The 23,136-nt window shown below is 50.0% G+C and overlaps 1 protein-coding gene across 7 annotated transcripts in view; it reads right to left on the bottom strand.

Moving 5' to 3' along the window:
- frem1a (Fras1 related extracellular matrix 1a) overlaps positions 1 to 23,136 on the bottom strand; it is a 765,391-nt gene that overhangs the window by 176,955 nt on the left and 565,300 nt on the right. For all 7 annotated transcript variants that reach the window (XM_072517132.1, XM_072517134.1, XM_072517136.1 and 4 more), the window contains 2 exons: positions 18,255 to 18,474; positions 4,451 to 4,595 (listed from right to left, as the gene is read on the bottom strand). In XM_072517132.1, coding sequence (XP_072373233.1) covers positions 4,451 to 4,595; positions 18,255 to 18,474 — 365 coding nt within the window. The remainder of the gene's footprint in view (positions 1 to 4,450; positions 4,596 to 18,254; positions 18,475 to 23,136) is intronic.

The following is a 23,136-nucleotide window of genomic DNA, read 5'->3' as shown; positions in this document are numbered from 1 at the left end:
CCCGGCCACTGAGGTGAATTCCACTGCCGGCAGCCTGGCATGCGTGGTCCTCCGGGAAATCACTGTATCTTTCCGCGATGGCATAGAGGCCGTCGGTAACGGCGCGGATGCACCGGTGCACCGATGTCTGAGAGATTCCAGAGAGGTCCTCGCTTGGCGCCTGGAAGGACCCCGTTGCAAAAAGATTGAGGGAATCCACGGCCTTCACTCTCACCAGTATGGCATGTCCTCCCCCCGTTCCACATGGTGCCAGGTGCGCCATTAGGTGGCATATATGTGTCACCATCTCACGGCTCAATCTGAGTTTCCTCCTGCATGCCGCGCCCGTAAGGTCCTGGAACGAAATGCGGTCTTGGCACACACGAGGCCGCATAGGGCGCCTCCGCCGCCTTGGCCCGACCACCTGCTCGTGCTCCTCCCCTGGTGCCCCATCAGGATCTGATTTGTCGACCTTTTCCTTCCTGACGATGTGGAGGTCATTGTCGCCCTCCGCCTCCTCTTGGACCTGTCGGGCGTGAGGGCCTGCAGCATGAGCGCCTGGCACGGGGCCCTCTGCAGCCAGTCCCTCTGCTGCATCCACCTCTGCAGCAGCTTCACTGAGCCGCCTGGGTCGGCCCCGCCGAATGGCTATCTGCAGGGCAGGCGCTGCCGCCACGGCGGCAAACATTGCTGGCTGTTGTGAAAACATACGAACTAGAGGGAGGGGGAGGGGGGGGGGGGGTTTTGGGAGGGAGAGACAATGACATTTGTAAGGAGGGCGCTTTGGCACGTAAGCAGCCAGGGCCCTTTTGAATACATGGTTGCCCCAGCTGCCTGCTTACGGTTCATTCACGCAAGCACCGTTACACCTGCCCACAGAATCCGTCTCCCACCCAGTTCACCCCGTCCCTCCTCACTGCAGCGCCAGAGGCCTCAGGCCATCACCATGACCTGAACTTAGAAGTGTGTCTTCGCCACCGTCCTGCCATGGCACTCCAGCTGGGGTGTCGGTCCCGCGGGTACCCTTGGAGGCCTCTCCTCCCGACAGAATGGTGGCATCATTTGCCCCACCCCCTCATCCTTCCCTCTACTCATTCCCCTACCCCCTCCTCCTTCCCTCTACTCCTTCCCCCAACTCCTCCCCCTTCCCCCTTCACACTTCCCCACCCATCCGCTTCCCTCTACTCCTTCCCCCAACCCCTCCACTTCCCTCTACTCCTTCCCCACCCCATTCCCCTTCCCCCTTCTCCTTCCCCCACCCCCTCCCCTTCTCCTTCCCCCACCCCCTCCCCATTCAACCAACCCCTCCCCCCTCCCTCTACTCCTTCTCCCACCCCTCCCACTTCCCCCTTCTCCTACCCCCTCCCCTTTCCCTCTACTCCTTCCCCCACCCCCTCCCCCTTCTCATTCCACCAACCCCACCCCCCTCCCTCTACTCCTTCCCCCACCCCCTCCACCTTCCCCCACCCCCTCCCCCTTCTCATTCCACCAACCCCACCCCCTCCCTCTACTCATTCCCCCACCCCCTCCCCCTTCCCCCTTCTCATTCACCCAACCCCTCCCCCCTCCCTCTACTCCTTCCCCCAACCCCTCCCCTTTCCCTCTCCTCTTTCCCCCACCCCCTCCCCCTTCTCATTCCCCCAACCCCTCCCCCTTCCCTCTACTCCTTCCTCCACCCCCTCCTCCTTCCCACACCCCATCCCCCTTAGCCCTGTCCTCACCCCCCCCCAAGCCCCCACCCCACAAACACCCCCTCCCCATGGGGAATCATGACATACACATCAGAAACCCCCCCGCACCCCCCACCCACCATCATCGACTGGCTGACGAATTTGTTTAGTAGGGGTGAATGGCGAAGGCATGACCCGGGGTCACGCCGTTGGGTCTTCTGCTCATCTAGTCCGCTGAATAGTGGGGGACAGGGAGAATCGCATATATTACTTGCTCGCCGATTTTCCGGCATGCGCGGCGCCGACCTCGATGACGCCGTTCTCGCCGGTTGGGAGAATGGCGGAACGGCGTCGGATTGACGCCGTGGGAAAAAGTGGCATACACACCGATTCTCCCATGGGAGAATCGCGCCCCATGTCTACTTCCCCCTTCCATTGGGATAATCCAGCTAAAGATGTGTGTGTCCTATCCTTGACTTTATTGTCTTTACTCAGCAGTATCTTGCAGAGACACAGAAATAAAATAACGTTGATGGATTTTGCACAGAATATGTGCCATGGACTCACTTCACACACGCACGCAATTTATTCATTTGGCTTGAAGAGAAATACTTTCTATTTGCTTCCTGAATAAAAACATAGAAACATAAGAAGGATCAAGAGTAGACCATACAGCCCCTCCAGCTTGCTCTGCCACTCAATATGATTATGGCTGATTTCCTGCCTTAACTCCACTCCCACCTGCTCCTCATATCCCTTGATTCCCCGAGAGACCAAAAATCTCTCTCCGAGCTTGAAATATATTCAACAACGCAACATCCATAACTGCCTGGGGTAGAGAATTCCAAAGATCACGAGACAGTGAATAAACGTAGCCTCAGCTCAGTCCAAAATGATCAACCCCTTATGTTCAGACTGTTCCCCTTGTGATCTAGATTTCCCAGCCAAGGAAAGAGCCTCTCAGTGTTCACCCTGTCAAACCCGTTCAGAATCTTCCATGAGTCAGTGACATCACATCACCTTCTTCTAAACACCAAAGGGTATGTGGCCAATTTTCTCAGCCTCATTCGCTGTGCTGTCTTCAATGCATTTATATCCTTCCTTAATTATGGAGGCCAACACTTTGTACAGTTCTCCAGGTGTAGTTTCATCAATGTCCTAGATCAGGGTTTCCCAAACTGGGGTCCACCGACCCCCGGGGTTCCGTAAGTAGTCTCTAGGGTGCCTGCGGAACTGGCGGTTGCCACGTGACCGGCAAACACCGGTTCAAAAGGAGCATCTGACCAGTTTCAAAAATAATGATAGAAATAGGCCAATCAGAACAAGGCCTCTTGGAGCACTAAATTCTCATAGGCTGACTGGTCAGTCAATGAAGATCCACTGATCTGAGAGGTTTTTCTCTGATTAGCCCAATTTATTTATACCATTCGGCTGGGCAGAAAAACCTGCAGCCAACAGCAAGATTTGATGCTGAGAATGGAGCCAGCAGCAAAAGAGGAATTGGGCTTCCAAAGAGGAGGATGAGCATGTGTGTTTTGGGGGGGGCGGGGGGGGGGGTGAATGTATGTGAATGTGATAGAGAGACATGAATGTGTGTGAGAGAGTGAGGCAAGTACGTGCGTGTGTGTGTGTATATGTGTGAGAGAGAGAGTGCAACAACAGCGGCGTGGAGCAACTGGGCGCAAATAAGTCACTCTCCCTTTTTACGGAACTAGCTGCCGTAAAGGATGTGTGGAAAGGGGCAATTGAAACATAAGCGGTTCAGACAACGGCGGGTGGTTTTAGTCCGACTGAAGAGGTGGTGGGATGACGGTCAGGTCGGGTGGAGGGGTCAGGTTGGACTGGAAAGGCTGGGCTTGGGTCGGGAGTGACTGGGGACAATGCGGATGGTGCAAAGGTACAGATTGGACCCGAAGAGAGGGCGGTCAGGTCAGGCCTGAGAGGGGGGCTGGGAGGAAGGTTGGACAAGAAAAGGCAAAGTCGGGTCAGGTCAGACCAAATATGGCATTGGGTGGAGTTTGGTCAGAGAGGAGGAGGGGCTGTTGCGGTTGGACTGGGAGGGGTGGACCGGAGAGTGGGGGAGGATCAGACCAGAGGAAAGAGACAGTCCAGGAAAGGAGGAGGTCAGTTGGGGAGGGGGTGGGTGTGTCTCCGGGAGAGGGGGTGGGTCATACCGCAGGGATGGGCTTGGGCCAGTCCGGAGGGGGTGGGGTGGGGGGATGGGGAGGGGCGGGGGGGAGAGGCAGGGTCAGACTAGAAGGGGGGGGTTCAGTTTAGTAAAGGGGCTTCAGTCCAGATTAGTCTGGGGGTGGAGGTGGTGGGGGGGGGGGGGGGTGTTGGTGGATCAGCCTGGAAGCGGTGGGTCAGTACGGGAGAGGGAGGTTGTCGGACCACAAAGCGGGAGGCGTGGGGGGTGAGTGGTCAGCCTGGGATGCGAGGGTGGGGCACACCGGGAGTTGGGGTTGGTTTGGTGCAGGCAGTGTGTTGGGTCAGGAGGATTGGGGGGGGAGGGGGGCGTCAGGACCATAGTAACTATCAGGGCAAAACTGGCAGAACCATCCGAAGTTACATTTAAATCACTCCTATCGGAGGTTTCCCAGCCCAGTGCAATTGTCCGGAGGAAGTTAACACTTCTGGACAATTGCCAGACAAAACTTACATGGGGACTTCCAAGGGGGATTCCCCGCGCATCATACCCCCTTAATATGGAAGTTATTGGCCAATATTGCCCAGCCAACTTTGCGATGACATTGTGATGAATGGAATTGTGAAGTTTTATGTTGAAGCTTATGAAAACATACCTGCTCAGTAAAGGTGGCTCGTCGTTCAGTGGAAGAATAGTGACTGAAATAACTTTGCAGACTTGGTGTTTGCCATCTGACAGCTGAATGGCGAAACTGTCTGTCATAGTTTCAGAGTCATCATGCACGTACATCAACGTCATTCCTGCAAGTGGACAGTGGGGGCAAAGCAGCAAATTAACATATTCCTCCAGAAGAAACAAAAACGAGTTGCAATATAAGAGTCAGAATTTTACGTTGCTCGAGCAGATACCTGTCTGACCTGGGAGTGCATGAACTCGTGCAAGGAGACATTGGATGGATCCCGATGCTATCGTGTGTGCAAGCAACATTATGACTGGCAGGCATGCCTTGGAGTCTGAAGCATGTCCACTGATAATTAAGCTGGCAATTAATTCCATTAAGTAGGTGGTGATTCTATGTGGCCAAATGACCAGGCGGTCTTCAGGTTTTCACAACAAACATGTTTGGGAAAGGGGACGATAAAAAATAAAAGATGTTTGAGGGCTGAGGTTCTAAAAGGACTGTAGTCAGTTGCTTGAATTTGCAATGTAGACACAGTTTTTCAAATGTTTTAAAGCTGATTTCATTTATACAGAACTGCAGCCCCCTGAGGCAGCTCCGTTCCAGCTGTCAGCCTTCAGGGAGTTTGCTGGAAATGTTCACCCTCACTTCACTTGCTGCTTGAACCTTTCCCTTAGCACCTGGCAGCGCTGAGCCTTTCTCAGCGTGTGTTTCACGCTGGCTGCCAGTTAATTTGCCAAACAGCCTGAAATCGTGGTCAGGGTCTGATTGCGGTTGGAAGCACATATTGTGTCCACTGTCCGCCTCTGGGCCTGCCAATCATGCGAACCCGACGAGCATGAGATTCAGGCCTACTTTTCTCAGATATAGATGCCATCAATTGTCATATATGTTCTTTCTCCACCTCCTTTTCACACAGAATCATAGAAACACACAGCACAGGAGGAAGCCACTCACTATTGGGCTGGATTTTCCTGGTCTCCTTGAACATGGGGATAGAGGTGGTGGAGCCAGGAAAATATGGAGAAGCTTTGCCGAGATGATTTTCTGAAGCATTCCAACTGCCAGAGAACTTTCCAGGGTTGATATAGGATCAGTTGCCCGATAGGTCGATCAAAAAGCCATTACAGACACATTAGGTTGGATTTTCACTCGGGTCTCAAGATCCTGACATTGGGACCAAATGGGTTCAGCAAAACCACATTTACCAGAAGCAAGGCTGTTGCAAAATCTTCCTGGAGGCTACCTGGACTCAACATCTTATTGAAGATTGTGTGTCAGAAGATAATGACGCTACAGACCCAAGTGCAAGAACATCCATCCTCAGAAAAGGAGACCAAAACGGCACATAATATTCCAGGTGTGGCCTCATCAAAGCCCTGCATAATTGCAGCAACAGCAACACGTCCCTGCTTCTGTACTCGCACAATGAAGGCCAACATACCATTAGCCTTCTTTACCGCCTGCTGCACCTACATGTTTACCTTCAGCGAATGGTGCACAAGGACACCCAGGTCCCGCTAGCGGCACACTCCCTACTCCCAATGTACAACCATTCAGGTAGTAATCTGCCTTCCCGTTTTTGCGTCCAAAGTGATTAACCTCACACTAAGGGTTGGTTTAGCTCACTGGGCTAGAGAGCTGGTTTGTGATGCTGAAGAAGGCCAGCAGCAGTTTAAATTCCCATACCAGCTTACCCAAACAGGCGTCGGAATGTGGCGATTCGGAGCTTTTCACAGTAACTTCATATTTGTGACAATAAAAGATTATTATTATTACTTATCTAAATTATACTGCATCTGCCATTGATTTGTCCACTTGCCCAACCTGTCCAGATCCTGCTGGAGGATCTCTGTATCCTAATCACAGTTCACCCTCCCACCCAACTTGGTATCATCTGCAAACTTTGTGATGTCACATTTTATTCCCTCATCTAAATCATTAATATATATTGTAAATAACTGGGTTCCCAGCACCAATCTCTGTGGCAATCCACTAGTTACTGCCTGCCAATTCGAAAAGGACGCATTAATTCCTTCTCTTGGTTTCCTCGCTGCCATCCAGTTTTCTATCCACCTCAATCCACTTCCCCTAATCCCATGCGCTTTAATTTTGCACACTAATCTCTTATGCGGGACTTTGTCAAACGCCACATCGACTGGCTCCCCCTTGTCAACTGTACTGGTTACATCTTCAAAGAATTCCAACAGATTTATCAAGCATGATTTCCCCTTCATAAATCCATGCTGACTCTGACTAATCCTGCCACTGCTTTCTAAATGTTCCGCTGTAAACTTCTTGATAATGGATTCAAGAATTTTCCCCACTACCGATGTTAGGCTTACTGGTCTATATTGCAGATCAAAATAACTAGCTGTAGAAAACAAACGTTCTCCTCATCTCCCCTCTAGTTAAATTTGTGTTCTTTTGTTTCTTTCCCTCCTGCGAATAAAATCAAAATCATGCCCATCACTCGATCAAAACGCAGCGTAATTTGAAAAACCTGCAGTAGTTTTCTGCTCTAAAAAGTACAATCACCCTTCATGCAGCCTTCTCAAGCTGAACATTCTTCTGAATTTATAGTGGCCTGAATTGACCACAACTGTAGCTCAGGCCTACCTGATTTAGGATCAGAAGAGCTTTTACACTCAATGGACTGAATTTTACACACCCCAGCAGTGGGTGGGAGGCCGTGTCAGGAGCCAGTGGTTCATAACTCCTGCCCACTTTTAAAACATGGTACATAGGAGGCTTGTGCATCCATTTAAAGGGACACCAGGCATGAGACTGTGTCAGGAGCATCAGGAATCATCATTCAAAGAGAGAAGATCTTGTTGCTGAATATAATTACTTGGAAGCATCAATAAGATGAGTGGCAGTTTTTAGTTCTTTTTGACTGATGAAAAGGACTCAGAAAATATAGTGGGGAAGGAAAAGCTTTGGAGTGCAGTTGAACCAAAACCTTGTTGAATATCAAGTCTTTCCGCAAATACAGAACATCAGGCTGTTAGCTCTCTATGTATCTTACCTTCCGGGAGCAGAGAGGAGCGGACCTGCGCAGGACACTGCTCCAGGGGAGAGGATAATGGCAGCACAAGGCTCGAGGCCTTCATTTACCTTCCGGGAGCAGAGAGGAGCGGACCTGCGCGGGACACTGCTGCAGGGGAGAGGATAAAGGCAGCGCCAGGCTCGAGGCTGAGCAGAGAGGAGCGGACCTGCGTGGGACACTGCTGCAGGGGAGAGGATAAAGGCAGCGCCAGGCTCGAGGCTGAGCAGAGAGGAAATGAAAATCGCTTATTGTCACAAGTAGGCTTCAAATGAAGTTACTGTGAAAAGCCCCTAGTCGCCACATTCCAGCGCCTGTTTGGGGAGGCTGGTACGGGAATTGAACCGTGCTGCTGGCCTGCCTTGGTCTGCTTTAAAAGCCAGCAATTTAGTCCAGTGTGCTAAACCAGCCAAATGCAAATCGCTTGTCACAAGTAGGCTTCAAATGAAGTTACTGTGAAAAGCCCCTAGTCGCCATATTCCGGTGCCTGTTCGGGGAGGCTGGTTCGGGAATTGAACTGTGCTGCTGGCCTGCCTTGGTCTGCTTTTAAAACCAGCCCTGTTGACCTGCGCGGGACACTGCTGCAGGGGAGAGGATAAAGGCAGCGCCAGGCTCGAGGCTGAGCAGAGAGGAGCGGACCTGCGCGGGACACTGCTGCAGGGGAGAGGATAAAGGCAGCGCCAGGCTCGGGGCTGAGCAGTGAGGAGCGGACCTGCGCAGGACACTGCTGCAGGGGAGAGGATAAAGGCAGCGCCAGGCTCGGGGCTGAGCAGTGAGGAGCGGACCTGCGCAGGACACTGCTCCAGGGGAGAGGATAATGGCAGCACAAGGCTCGAGGCCTTCATTTACCTTCCGGGAGCAGAGAGGAGCGGACCTGCGCGGGACACTGCTGCAGGGGAGAGGATAAAGGCAGCGCCAGGCTCAGGTCTTAGCGGAGAGGAGCGGACCTGCGCGGGACACTGCTGCAGGGGAGAGGATAAAGGCAGCGCCAGGCTCGAGGCTGAGCAGAGAGGAGCGGACCTGCGTGGGACACTGCTGCAGGGGAGAGGATAAAGGCAGCGCCAGGCTCGAGGCTGAGCAGAGAGGAAATGAAAATCGCTTATTGTCACAAGTAGGCTTCAAATGAAGTTACTGTGAAAAGCCCCTAGTCGCCACATTCCAGCGCCTGTTTGGGGAGGCTGGTACGGGAATTGAACCGTGCTGCTGGCCTGCCTTGGTCTGCTTTAAAAGCCAGCAATTTAGTCCAGTGTGCTAAACCAGCCAAATGAAAATCGCTTGTCACAAGTAGGCTTCAAATGAAGTTACTGTGAAAAGCCCCGAGTCGCCATATTCCGGTGCCTGTTCGGGGAGGCTGGTTCGGGAATTGAACTGTGCTGCTGGCCTGCCTTGGTCTGCTTTTAAAACCAGCCCTGTGGACCTGTGCGGGACACTGCTGCAGGGGAGAGGATAAAGGCAGCGCCAGGCTCGAGGCTGAGCAGAGAGGAGCGGACCTGCGCGGGACACTGCTGCAGGGGAGAGGATAAAGGCAGCGCCAGGCTCGGGGCTGAGCAGTGAGGAGCGGACCTGCGTGGGACACTGCTGCAGGGGAGAGGATAAAGGCAGCGCCAGGCTCGGGGCTGAGCAGTGAGGAGCGGACCTGCGCAGGACACTGCTGCAGGGGAGAGGATAAAGGCAGCGCCAGGCTCGGGGCTGAGCAGTGAGGAGCGGACCTGCGCAGGACACTGCTGCAGGGGAGAGGATAAAGGCAGCGCCAGTCTCAAGGCTGAGCAGAGAGGAGCGGACCTGCGCGGGACACTGCTGCAGGGGAGAGGATAAAGGCAGCGCCAGGCTCAAGGCTGAGCAGAGAGGAGCGGACCTGCGCGGGACACTGCTGCAGGGGAGAGGATAAAGGCAGCGCCAGGCTCGAGGCTGAGCAGAGAGGAGCGGACCTGCGCAGGACACTGCTGTGGGTAGGACAGCGGCTTGTCTGTTTGTTTATTTCAAAATTGAAAAAAACCCGGTAAAGTTTTTAGGAGACTGTGTCCTGATTGGCTGAAAGGCAGAATGGGCTAAATTTGAAGATTTGTGGAGTTACTAGTTTTAATTTAATTTAAACTACTATTTTTAAGATGATTTGAATTGCTATTTTTTAATTTTTTAATCTCACTAAAATAACTATTTTGGGTTGATTTAAATTACTATTTTTAAGTTGATTTAAATTACTTTTTAAATTTCAATTAAATAACTTTTTAATTTGTTGTCTGATCAAGCAAGATAAATACCAAGGGATAAAGCTAATTAAGCAGTATACAGGTGATTGGATATAATCCGACACAAAAACATTTTTCTAAAGTTTAATTTCAAAAGTTTAGTTTAAAGGAATAAATCATGACAGGACAGGTCCAAGGCATGGTTTGCTCCTCTTGCTCCATGTGGCAGGCTGGAGACAGTTCCAGTCCCCAGGCATGTGTGCAGGAAGTGTCTCCAGTTACAGCTCCTGGAAGCTCGAATTGAGCTGGAGCGGTGGCTGGAGACACTGTGGAGCATCCGCGAGTCGGAGAGCAGCGTGGATAGCATGGATAGAGACGTGGTCACACTGCAGTCTCAGACTCGGCGGGCAGGAAAGGAATGGGTGACCACCAGACAGAGCAAGAGAGCGAGGCAGGTAGTGCAGGAATCCCCTGTGGCCATTCCCCTGCAGAACAAATATACCGCTTTGGATACTGTTGAGGGGAATGGCCTCTCAGGGGAAAACAGCAACAGCCAAACTCGTGGCACCACGGTTGATTCTGCTGCAGAGGGGAGGGGTGATAAGCGTGACAGTGCAATAGTTATAGGGGATTCAATTGTAAGGGGAATAGACAGGCGTTTCTGTGGCTGCAAACGAGACTCCAGAATGCTATGTTGCCTCCCTGGTGCTAGGGTCAAGGATGTCTCGGAGTGGGTACAGGACATTCTGGAGGGGGAGGGTGAACAGCCAGTGGTTGTGGTACACATCGGTACAAACGTCATAGATAAAAAAATGGGATGAGGTCCTAAAAGCAGAATACAGAGAGCGAGGAAGGAAGTTAAGAAATGGGACCTCGAAGGTAGTGATCTCAGGATTACTACCAGTGCCATGTGCTAGTCAGAGTAGAAATGACAGGATACATAGGATGAATACGTGGCTGAAGGGATGGTGTCAGGGGGAGGGTTTCAGATTCCTGGGGCATTGGGACCAGTTCTGGGGGAGGTGGGACCTGTACAAACTGGATGGGTTACAATGGGCAGGACTGGAACTGATGTCCTTGGGGGGGGGTTATTTGCTAGAGCGGTTGGAGAGTTTTTAAACTAATATGTGACAGGGGGATGCAGGAAGTCGGAAGGTAGTAAAACAGGGACAGAAACAAAAGGCAGTACGGGGCAAAGTGTAAAGCAGAGAAGCCATAGTCAAAAATCAAAAAGGGCGACAGTACAAGGTACAGTGACTGAGGGGGGCTCAGCGTATAGGCCCAGTAATACTAAAAGGAATAAAACGGGAAATAAAAACATAAATGGAAAGCGACGCGGCAGGTTGATACATGAAGATATGGGTTCAACGACAAAGAAAATTAGGAGAAAAGTGAAGAGGAAAAATAACTTAGGAGAGGTTACTGATCAAGGTGTTAAGATTCAAAACAGAGGTATAAAAGAAAACATAAGTGTACGTTACCTGAATGTTCGTAGTATTCGGAATAAGGTAAATGCGTTGATGCCGCAAATCATCGTGAATGACTATGATTTAGTGGCCATGATTGAAACATGGTTAAAGGACGGTCACGACTGGGAGTTAAATATCCCAGGGTATCAAACTATTCGAAGGGACAGAGTGGATGGTATAGCTCTGTTATTTAAGGATGACATCCGGGCAATAGTAAGGGATGACATCAGTGCTATGGAGGATAAGGTTGAATCCATTTGGATGGAAATCAGGAATAGTAATGGCATCGTCAAAGAAAGGTACAGCACAGGAACAGGCCCTTCGGCCCTCCAAGCCTGCGCCAACCATGCTACCCGTCGAAACTAAAATCTTCTCCACTTCCGGGATCCGTATCCCTCTATTCCCATCCTATTCACGTATTTGTCAAGATGCCCCTAAAATGTCCCTATCGTCCCTGCTTCCACCACCTCCTCTGGCGGCGAGTTCCAGGCATCCACTACCCTCTGTATAAAAAACTTACCTCGTACATCTCGTCTAAACCTTGCCCCTCGCACCTTAGTATGTAGATGATACTGAGGTTGTAACATTGTAAATTTAGCGTCATGCGCTGCTGTCGTGCAGATGCATTGTGAGGACGCTTCTTTAGAATAGTTATGGGTGGCTGTTGATCATTTTTAACATTAGTAAGTCAATCATACATGAAGTCATGAAATTTCTGACATGACTAAAGCAAGGAGTTCTTTTTCGATCTGAGCATAACGCGTTGCCGTGTTAGTGGGGGCTCTTGAAGCAAAGATTATTGGTCTGCCATTATGGATGCAGACTGCGCCAAGCCCTTGCTGGGAGGTGTCTGCTGATATAAGTATGGGAATCCAAACGTCAAATTATTGTAGCATCGGCAGAGCTTCGAGCACTTGTTCAGTCTGTTGAAAGTTGTGTGTTGCTCCTGCCAGGATAGGCAAGTGTGCTGGCCACACTAAATTGACCTTAACTGGAAAAAATAATTAAATGGTGGAGCTGTATAAAATGCTGCAGATACATTAATGGCATTCAAAAGGCATATTGACAAACACATGGATAGGATGGGTATAGAGGGATACGGCACAAGGAAGTGCTGAGGGTTTTGGCAAAGGTTGGTATCATGACCGGTACAGGCTTGGAGGGCCAAAGGGCCTGTTCCTGTACTGTATTGTTCTTTGTTCTTAGCAGATGGGTCAATAACCAGGGGACACAGATTTTAGGTAATAGGTGTGGTGTTGGGTGTTCTAACACACAGAAGAGCCAACACAGTTGCATATGGTACAACGCTTGTTTATTTAAACTCACTATTTACAACTTGGTCTTTGCACTCTGCACGTGGGGGGCTCCCTGCTTGTGGTGTTTCAACAGCTCTTTCATGCTTCCTTCTCCCCAGACCTACTGACCTCCAGGTGTCGTGCTCGTGCTTTTTATGTGGTTGGTGTTCTTGTCTGTGATTGGTTGTGGTGTTGTGTACTCTGATTTGCCTGTTAGTGTGTCCATCATGATGTGTGTGTTTGAATATCATGACATCCCCCCTTTTTACAAAGATATGTGCCTACGTGGTAATAAATATGATCGTGACGTGAGTGCATCTAAGAGTGTGTGTGTGTCGTGTGCAGCATGTGTCTATGACGGAACTATGTACATGGGGCGATGTCGAGTGCGTCACATGAATCCAGTTGTACCATAACATAACAGAAATGCGAACGAGAGAAGAAGAAAAAAAATTTTGAACAGTTGTCCAGTCAGACGACAGCTGGAACGATAAACAACAACAGGTTATCATGTAAAATTGTCCAACTTATTAAACATATGAACTGTATTATAAGTCCATTCTAATGGGTTTGCGACGAATTCGGGTTGACCGCCTTAAGGGTGGATCAAGAACCACCGGCTGCTGTGCAGGCATGGCCATGGGTGGCGATGGAAAGGGCGTGATGTGCGGCAGCTCCACAAAGTCATCCTCGGAAGCCTGTTGAGGATCTGGCGTGTTGTGTGGCTGTGAACGTGGAAGTCGGCGAAGGGCGCGCCGATTGCGGCGACGCACGGAACCATCCGGCATGCGAACCAGGAACGAGCGGGGAGCCACTTGTCGGAGGACTTCGGCCGGTGCTGACCAGCCACCATACGGTTGATGGACGCGTACTTTGTCTCCGGAGGACAGGGGGGGCAGGTCCGTCGCTCGTGTGTCGTACCGACCTTTCTGGCGATCACGCTGCAGTTGCATGTCCCGAAGAACCGCCTCATGGTCTGTTGTCGGTGCCAGGACGGAAGGTACCGTCGTCCTGAGGGAGCGACCCATTAGTAGCTGCGCTGGCGAGAGGCCCGTGGATAACGGGGCCGATCGATAGGCCAGCAAGGCAAGGTTAAAGTCCGATCCGGCATCAGCCGCCTTGCACAGGAGCCGCTTTGCGATGTGGACACCCTTTTCAGCCTTCCCGTTCGATTGTGGATGCAGAGGGCTGGATGTCACATGAGTGAAACCATATGCTGCGGCAAAGGACGACCATTCACGGCTGGCAAAACAAGGTCCATTGTCTGACATGACAGTCCTTGGAATGCCATGGCGAGCAAACGTTTCCTTGCAGGCCCCAATGACTGCGGACGACGTCAGATCATGGAGAGGCATGACTTCCGGGTAGTTTGAGAAGTAGTCTATAATAACAATGTAATCTCTGCCGAGCGCGTGAAATAGGTCAACACCCACCTTCGCCCAGGGGGACGTCACCATCTCGTGTGGTAGAAGTGTTTCCGGAGGTTGCGCCGGCTGAAACCTCTGACAGGTTGTGCAGTTGAGCACCATGTTGGCTATGTCTTCATTAATACCCGGCCAATATACCGCCGCCCGGGCCCTTCGTCTGCATTTTTCGACACCCAAGTGGCCTTCGTGTAGTTGACGAAGAATCATCTGGCGCACACTGTGTGGAATGACGATCCTATGCGATTTCATAAGGACCCCGTCTATATTGGTGAGATCATCTCGCACATTATAAAACTGGGGGCACTGCCCTTTTAGCCACCCTTCCGTCATGTGGCGCATCACTCGCTGCAGCAGAGGGTCAGTCGCCGTCTCTGCGCGTATGTGGGCCAGACAAGGATCATCAGCTGGCATATTTGCTGCTGTCAGAGTCACGTGTGCCTCAATTTGACGCACGAACCCCTCCGCATCTGGTGGTGTGCTCACTGCTCGGGAAAGAGTGTCCGCCACTATGAGTTCCTTCCCCGGAGTGTAGATCAGTTCAAAATCGTACCTCCTGAGTTTGAGTAAGATGCGCTGGAGGCGAGGAGTCATGTCGTTCAGGTCTTTGTTAATGATGTTGACCAGGGGGCGGTGGTCAGTTTCGACCGTGAATCGTGGCAGGCCATACACATAGTCGTGGAACTTGTCCAGTCCAGTTAACAAGCCCAGGCATTCTTTTTCGATTTGCGCGTAGCGCTGTTCGGTAGGGGTCATGGCTCGTGAGGCATACGCAACCGGGGCCCATGATGACGTGCTGTCTTTTTGCAGGAGTACCGCTCCAATACCAGATTGGCTGGCGTCTGTTGAGATCTTTGTAGGGCGAGTCGCGTCAAAGAAGGCCAGCACTGGTGCCGTGACCAGTTTGTGCTTGAGCTCCTCCCATTCCTGCTGATGCGACTGGTGCCAGTTGAATTCCGTCGATTTTTTTACGAGATGGCGCATGTTTGTTGTATGAGAAGCCAGGTTGGGAATGAACTTCCCAAGGAAGTTGACCATGCCCAGGAATCTTAAGACAGCCTTCTTGTCAGCCGGTCGTGGCATGGCTGTGATGGCGCTAACCTTGTCTGCATCGGGACGGACCCCGGACCTTGAGATGTGGTCCCCGAGGAATTTCAGCTCCGTCTGGCCGAAAGCACACTTCGCACGGTTGAGACGCAGGCCATTTTGCCGTATGCGGGTGAAGACACGTCGAAGACGATGCATGTGTTCCTGCGGAGTGGTGGACCAAATGATGATATCGTCCACATATACACGTACCCCTTCGATGCCTTCCATCATCTGCTCCATAATGCGGTGGAATACTTCAGATGCCGAAATGATGCCGAATGGCATCCGGTTGTAGCAGAATCTGCCAAAAGGGGTGTTGAATGTGCATAGTCTTCGGCTGGCCGGGTCCAGTTGGATCTGCCAGAATCCTTTGGACGCATCCAATTTAGTGAATATGTTGGCTCGCGCCATCTCGCTGGTGAGGTCTTCTCGTTTCGGGATGGGATAGTGTTCCCGCATGATGTTGTTGTTCAGATCTTTTGGATCTATACATATACGGAGCTCGCCAGAGGGCTTCTTTACACAGACCATGGAGCTGACCCATGGCGTGGGCTCCGTGACCTTGGATAGGACCCCTTGGTCCTGAAGAATCTGCAGTTGTGCCTTGAGGCGGTCTTTGAGAGGCGCAGGAACCCTGCGAGGTGCGTGAACGACAGGGATGGCGTCCGGTCTGAGTCGAATCTTGTACGTGTGTGGCAATGTCCCCATGCCTTCAAAAACCTCCTGGTTGTGAGCGAGGAGGGAATGGAGATTCGCGTGGAACTCAGCATCCGGGAAGTCGGATATCTCATCTGGAGAGAGAGACATGATGCGCTGTACCAGGTGAAGGACCTTACACGCTTGTGCGCCCAGTAACGAGTCCTTTGATGAGCCCACAACTTCGAAGGGGAGTGTGGCCGTGTACCTCTTGTGAGTCACCTGTAGCTGGCAAGATCCTACGGACGGGATAACGTTCCCGTTATAGTCAACCATCTTAAGCCGGGATGGTGTGATGAGTGGTTTGACCTTCATGGCCTGGACTGCAGAGTAAGCAATCAGGTTGGCGGATGCGCCGGTGTCCAGACGGAAGGCGACGCGCGATCGGTTGACCGTCAGGGTGGCACACCACTCATCGTCTGGATTGATGGCATTGACCTTGTTGACATCAATGACGGCAACTCTGAAGTCATCCTGGTCATCTGCATCACTTAACTGGAAGTCTTGATGCGTGGGCTGGACGGTCCTGACTCGTGTGCGAGGTTGTCGAGGATGCGCCGGATCCATGGGTTGAGCCGCACGACAGCGGGCTGCGTAGTGGCCTATCATGGCACATCTGTTGCACTGTTGGTATTTTGCAGGACATTGCCCTTTTAAGTGTAGACCTCCACACTTGCTGCACGTCATGACGTCACGGCGTTCGTTGCGCCACTGCGCATGCGCAGTGCGATCTTGCGGTGGGCGCGCCTGCGCAGTGCGTCCCTCGTTGTGGCCGTTATTCTTGGCGCGCACCTGCGCGGGAGACCGCGAAAAGCGCGGGAAGCGGCCGCTGTCGTCCGGGCCGTGGGGCGGGAAGAAATCGACGGCCTGGATGCGTTCAACGTCGTGGGCGGCCTGGCTTGCCGATTCGACGGCTGGGGACCCCCTCCGTGCCAACTCGGACGCCTGAAATCGGGCAAAACGGCAGGCAGCATTCTCATGGAGGACACAGGCTTCCACAGCAGACGCTAAGGTGAGGCTCTTTATTTTAAGAAGCTGCTGGCGTAGGCCACTGGAGGCAACGCCAAAAACAATCTGGTCCCTGATCATGGACTCTGTGGTGGTGCCGTAACCGCAGGACTGCGCCAGAATCCGGAGGTGCGTCAAAAAGGGTTGAAAAAGCTCCTCCTTACCTTGCAGGCGTTGCTGAAAGATGTATCTTTCGAAAGTTTCGTTTACTTCAGTTTGAAAGTGCTGGTCCATTTTGAGGATGACCGTGTCATATTTGGCCTGGTTTTCGCCTTCCTCGAACACCAGTGAATTAAAGACATCATTTGGGTGGGGGCCTGCGTAGAAGAGGAGCATTGCAATCTTCGAATCATCCGAGACATTCTGTTTTTCGGTGGCACGGATGTACAGGTCAAATCGCTGCCTGTAGAGCTTCCAGTTGGTGCCTAGGTTCCCCGTGACTTGCATCGGCTGCGGTTTGCCGGTGTGGTCCATGTCCAGAATGGCAGGTTGGTAGGCAGGTATCGATCCACTCCTGTACCATGTGGTGTTGGGTGTTCTAACACACAGAAGAGCCAACACAGTTGCATATGGTACAACGCTTGTTTATTTAAACTCACTATTTACAACTTGGTCTTTGCACTCTGCACGTGGGGGGCTCCCTGCTTGTGGTGTTTCAACAGCTCTTTCATGCTTCCTTCTCCCCAGACCTACTGACCTCCAGGTGTCGTGCTCGTGCTTTTTATGTGGTTGGTGTTCTTGTCTGTGATTGGTTGTGGTGTTGTGTACTCTGATTTGCCTGTTAGTGTGTCCATCATGATGTGTGTGTTTGAATATCATGACAATAGGCAGGGGATTTCGAGGAGATCTGAAGAAAAACTTTTTCACCCAGAGGGTGGTTGGAATCTGGAACTCACTGCCTGAAATGGTGGTAGAGGTGGGAACTCGCACAACAGATGAGCAATTGAAATGCCATCGCATACAAAGCTGCGGGCCAAGTGAATGGGATTAGAGTAGATAGATGATTGATGGCTGGCGCAGGCATGATGGGCCTGAGGGCCTCTTTCCGTGCTATAAAAACTCTGTGACTCTATCCTCAACCACCTGTCCAACATCCTTTGAAAATTATTTATGGAATCAGCTCCCATTACATTTTCAGGCAGAATGGTCTAGATCTCATCAAGCCCGAGTTGAAAACAAATCTCCTCACTCATTTCTAGAGACTTTGTAATGAATTTGAATCTATGATCTTCAATTATGGTGAATCATTGTGTGTTTCTGGAGTGTGTTTACTCTACCAAAACCTCTCCATCTTGGAAATTTTGATTGGCCTCCATAGTATCTATAGTCCTCTATTGGTTGTCTCTTTACCTATTCTATTCTTCGGTGAACGGTCCTAGCTTTTGAAATATCTGTCCCTAACTCATGGCTCTCATCCCTGTTAACATACTGGTAAAGTTCCTCTGTAACCTTTACGTTTTCCTTTTTTCCCTCCTTGCTTCCAAATAAATTCGGGCTCATGACCTCTGCTTTTTATTTTCACGCAGTATTCCTTTTCATTCTATAACATTGCAATTATAAATACCGTGCTTCAGTTGATCCATTGTGAAGTCAAGCACAGTGAGCTTATCATGACTGTGGATTAGTCGTTTGTATTGAACAACATTGTTTCCATACATTCCATTCATGATCATTCCGTGGTAAGGTTGCTGGCTTATAGTGAACATCAAGCTGTCAGATGGCACATCTAGGTCGACCACATTGATTATTGATGGATCCAATTCACGCATATGTCCTTCAGATACCTGGATAAAACAACATAATAACTTTTTGTAAGTAATCCCATTGGAGAATCTCGTTCTCTTTAACACAGATGTTATATAGCCCTTGGAGAGACTTGCAGTCTAACTTTCACCCGTAGTTTTCAAGTAACTTCATGTGCCTCTGGGCGTCCACGTGCAGTGTTTCTGAACAAGGAGACGTGGTCGATAAAACACAGGTTGGAGAGCACATGAAAAACACATCATACTACTCGCCTGTGAAAGGCAGCAGGAGCTGGGGGACGGGGATGGAGGGCAGGGGAGAATTAAAATTTACATAACCCAATGTCAACTCAATGCATACACACCAATCACCATTTTAATTACAACAATTATCAAGATAGCTAAGTGACCTGCTGTGGAAAAATGGAGCTTTATAAACATTAAAATTCAAACACCAAATTGAATTGAATTGGTGTTGGCGGCATGGTAGCACAGTGGGTAATACTGTTGCTTCACAGCGCCAGGATCCCAGGTTCGATTCCCGGCTTGGGTCGCTCTCTGTATGGAGTCTGCACGTTTTCCCCGTGCCCGAGTGGGTTTCCTCCGGGCGTTCCGGTTTCCACCCAAAAGTCACAAAAGACGTGCCGTTAGGTAATTTGGACATTCTGAATTCTCCCTCGGTGACGCGAACCGGCGCTGGAATGTGGCGACTAGGGGCTTTTCAGAGTAACTTCATTGCAGTGTTAATGTGATAATAATGATAATTATCATTAACATGGGCGCCTCAAGAAAGTCACTGGTTGAACGGAGATTGGTCTTGCCGTTATCTGGAATAAAGATTCAGTGCTCTGGAAAGAAGATCGCAGCAAGCTCTATCCACATAGCAGGGGGTACAGATAAACGTTCATCTTGTTGGAGAACCAGTGATTTGAAGGCTAAAATTGTCAAATCAGGTGGTTGCAGAACTCTGCAGCCTCACAAAAGAAGACTACTACCCTCAACTTCTTTGTTTCCAGCTCTTTCCAGGCTACTGGAGACACAAGGAGGCTCTCACGGACAGCTACATAGGCCTGTATAAGGTGTCTGACAGATAGATTGTCCTGAACTCAGAGATATACACGACACTCGGGAGAATGAACATGCGCTCATTTACATCTTATTTTGGCTTCCCACAGGATGCCAGTGATTGTAACAGGTGCTAATCTAAGTAACCCCAAACTAACCAGGAGCAGTTATCAATTGTAAGGGATTTATTCTATCATTACACAACTTTCCCCATATGTTCCGCCTTGGAACAAACCTAAAAGGTTGGACACAAAGGATACAAACTTCAAACCATGCAACTGTCATGCGAGAAACACTGTTAGGGCCATCTTAACCCTTTAACCCTGTTTGAAAAGCTAAGGGATCCTTGAATGGTTTGCTGGTGAATATTTATCTTTTTTCCTTTGAGTATCATAAATAATTATGGAGTGCTTAAAGCAGAGAGATAGGCCATGAAGCCCAAGTGATCCATTTCAGTGTTATTCTCTGTACAATCCTTATTCCATTTGCCTTCATCTAACCAATCAGCAATGTTTATGTGTTATGTGTTTCAATAACTTCCTCTTAAAGATATCTTTGTTATTTGACTCAACGGTCACGGTAGCCTTGTGGATAGCACAATTGCTTCACAGCTCCAGGGTCCCAGGTTCGATTCCGACTTGGGTCACTGTCTGTGCGGAGTCTGCACATCCTCCCCGTGTGTGCGTGGGTTTCCTCCGGGTGCTCCGGTTTCCTCCCACAGTCCAAAGATGTGCAGGTTAGGTGGATTGGCCATGATAAATTGCCCTTAGTGTCCAAAATTGCCCTTAGTGTTGGGTGGGGTTATGGGGATAGGGTGGAGGTATTGACCTTGGGTAGCGTGCTCTTTCCAAGAGCCGGTGCAAACTCGATGGGCCGAATGGCCTCCTTCTGCACTGTAAATTCTATGATAATCTATGAAACTACTGTGGCAATGAATTCCACGTTCCCACTATTCTTTGGGTAAAGACATTTCTCTTGAATGTTTTATTAATTTATTAGTGATCATGTTGGACTTATATGGTCCCTGGTTTTGGCCCCCCTAAAGTGGACCTTAATAAACCCTTTCATAATCGGAGATATCTCTAGCAGGTCACCACTCGGCCTTCTGTATTCTCCAGAAACATACCCAAGCCTGTTTGGGTTTTTCTGGTGATTGTACGCTCTCAGTTCTGGTGGTCCAGATTCGAGACTGAGCACAATGACCAAGGAATTAAGAAGAGGGAGAGAGTCTCCAGCAAAATCACAAACATCAAATTCATGTACAAAACAGCTATAGTGATCAGGGAAAGTAGCTGGTTATTGTTTCTAGTTAATAGTGTGGAAAGTAAAAGCACGGCAGGGAACCTCGGCCCGTGAAATGCACACCTAGCGCAGGGTGGAAAATCCTGGACATGCCTCGTGGTCTGGGTGACCAACTATGTAGGAAGTGTCTCCAGCTCGAGCAGCTCAAGCTTTTAGATTTGACCAGTGGCTTCAGTCACTATGGGGGCATCAGTGAGGCAGCCAGTTTTGTGGATAACATGTTTCTGGATGTGGTCACCTGTTGCAGCTGAAGAGAGTGCACGCAGCGAGGTAACTTCCAGGCAGTCAAGGAAGACCGGGAGCATCGGGGGGAGGACCTCCGGCAACGTCTTGAGGCCGTCGATACGGCGTGCGCCGTACTCCTACAGTACGCCACTTGGAGGGGGCGGAGCATCACAAAAGCGGCACCGCCCCCAATTTCGGCACGAACGTCGATTCTCTGGCCGATCGACGAACACAATTTTGACGTCGCCAACTGGAGAATACTGTCCGTTATCTGTTTTACTCCTTGTGCAATGCGCTAGTTAAATGACTGGAGAGATGGTGGAGTGGGACATTTCTGAGACATTGAACCGTTCCAGGGGAATGTAGGATTTGTACAAGCCAGACAGGTTGCACTTAACCAGGGCTGGGCCCAATACCTTCACAGGGAGTTTTGCTAGTCCTGTTGGAGAAAGCTTAAATTAGCTTGGCAGGGACTGGGGACCTGGGAATAGATTCAGAAGGGAGAAAATTTGGAAACGAAAGGCAGTAAATCAGTGTATGGGATGTATTTGGGCCCACCACCACCGGATGCACATCTGATACGGCCACAGGGCTGTTGTGTGCTGGATCAATCAATTCTCTGGGACTTTGTCTCAGTTACTTTCTGAAAATAGGTCCTCTATGCATTACCCCTCACACCGTTTTATCTCTCACCTACTCCCCATACCTTTACATGCCAACGCATGCCCATGCATCACATGGCCTCTTTTAGCCCTGAGGGGAACTTAACGCAACACATTCTATCTCATGCCTACCCATCCATTACTCTTTGCCCTTGCACCCTCCATGGCAACTCGCCCTGTGTCTACCATGAGCGGACCTCAGATGACTGCTGAGATTAAATAAAATAAAGTTCCAAATGTCTTTTACGGACCTCAGTATAAAAAGAAACACTCATTCATGAAAGTCAACTTAATACATTCAAATTCCCTCAAGTTCTTGATCCTTTATAAGAACTAATATTTGTATTCATAACCCACATTAAAGACAGCTAATCGTTTAATAATCTCTTTGAGATATCAATCAAACTGAATTTACAGTCTCTGATATATCATGATAGATTGTGGAAAGCAGTCAAGCAGTCAGAATGTGATAATGATCTCAACAAATAGCTATTGAAATTTCAAGCACAAGACTTTTTTCAACTCAGACACAGGTAGGCTGTCCTTTTTTCAATTTTTAAAGGGCAAGTGGTTTAAATAATTGGACAGCTTGACCATTCTACAGGCGTTGGATAAACAGTTACATCTACTTTAATAAAATCAGAACTCATATGTTGTGTGAGAAGGCCCTTGGTCCAGTTAAAATGGGAACTGTTTGAACAGAGCACAGGGTTCAAATGGCCCTGCTGAGTTTGGGTTTACCTCATGCGTGTGAGTAACATCCCATCTCGGGGCAAAGTAGGATCCATGGAAGTGGAGGTGGGGCTTCTGGATCCTGGTTCCGTCCACAATTTATTTTTTATATAAACATTTTATTGAGGTATTTATGGTTTTATAACAACAACAACAAAGTAAACAATGTGCATGAAAATATAAACATAGTGCAAAAGCCTTACAGGTGCCACCTTTACTAACCCCCGACTCTAAACTAAGCTAACCCCCTTCTGCTGACGATTAATTTTCCCCAAAGAAGTCGGCGAACGGCTGCCATCTCCAGGCGAACCCTAACATTGACCCTCTCAAGGCGAACTTGATTTTCTCCAAACAGAGAAATCCAGCCATGTCAGTAAACCAGATCTCCGTCTTCTGGGGCTTTGGGTCCCTCCAAGGTAATAGTATCCGTCTCCGGGCTATCAGGGAAGCAAAGGCTAGAACGTCTTCCTCTTTCTCTTCCTGGATTCCTGGGTCTTCCGACACTCCGAAAATCACCACCTCTGGACTCGGTGTCTCCCTTGTTTTCAACACTTTGGACATGACATCCGCAAATCCCTGCCAGAATCCCCTAAGCTTCGGGCATGCCCAGAACATATGGACATGGTTCGCTGAACCTCCCACACACATTGTACACCTATCTGCTACCCCAAAGAACCAGCTCATCCGAGCCACTGTCATGTGAGCCCGGTAAATGACC

The sequence above is a fragment of the Scyliorhinus torazame genome, chromosome 9 (genome assembly GCF_047496885.1).
Source record: "Scyliorhinus torazame isolate Kashiwa2021f chromosome 9, sScyTor2.1, whole genome shotgun sequence".
NCBI classification, from domain to species: domain Eukaryota; kingdom Metazoa; phylum Chordata; class Chondrichthyes; order Carcharhiniformes; family Scyliorhinidae; genus Scyliorhinus; species Scyliorhinus torazame.
Note: the sequence above shows the minus strand (reverse complement) of the source record. Positions and strands in the feature narration are given on the sequence as shown.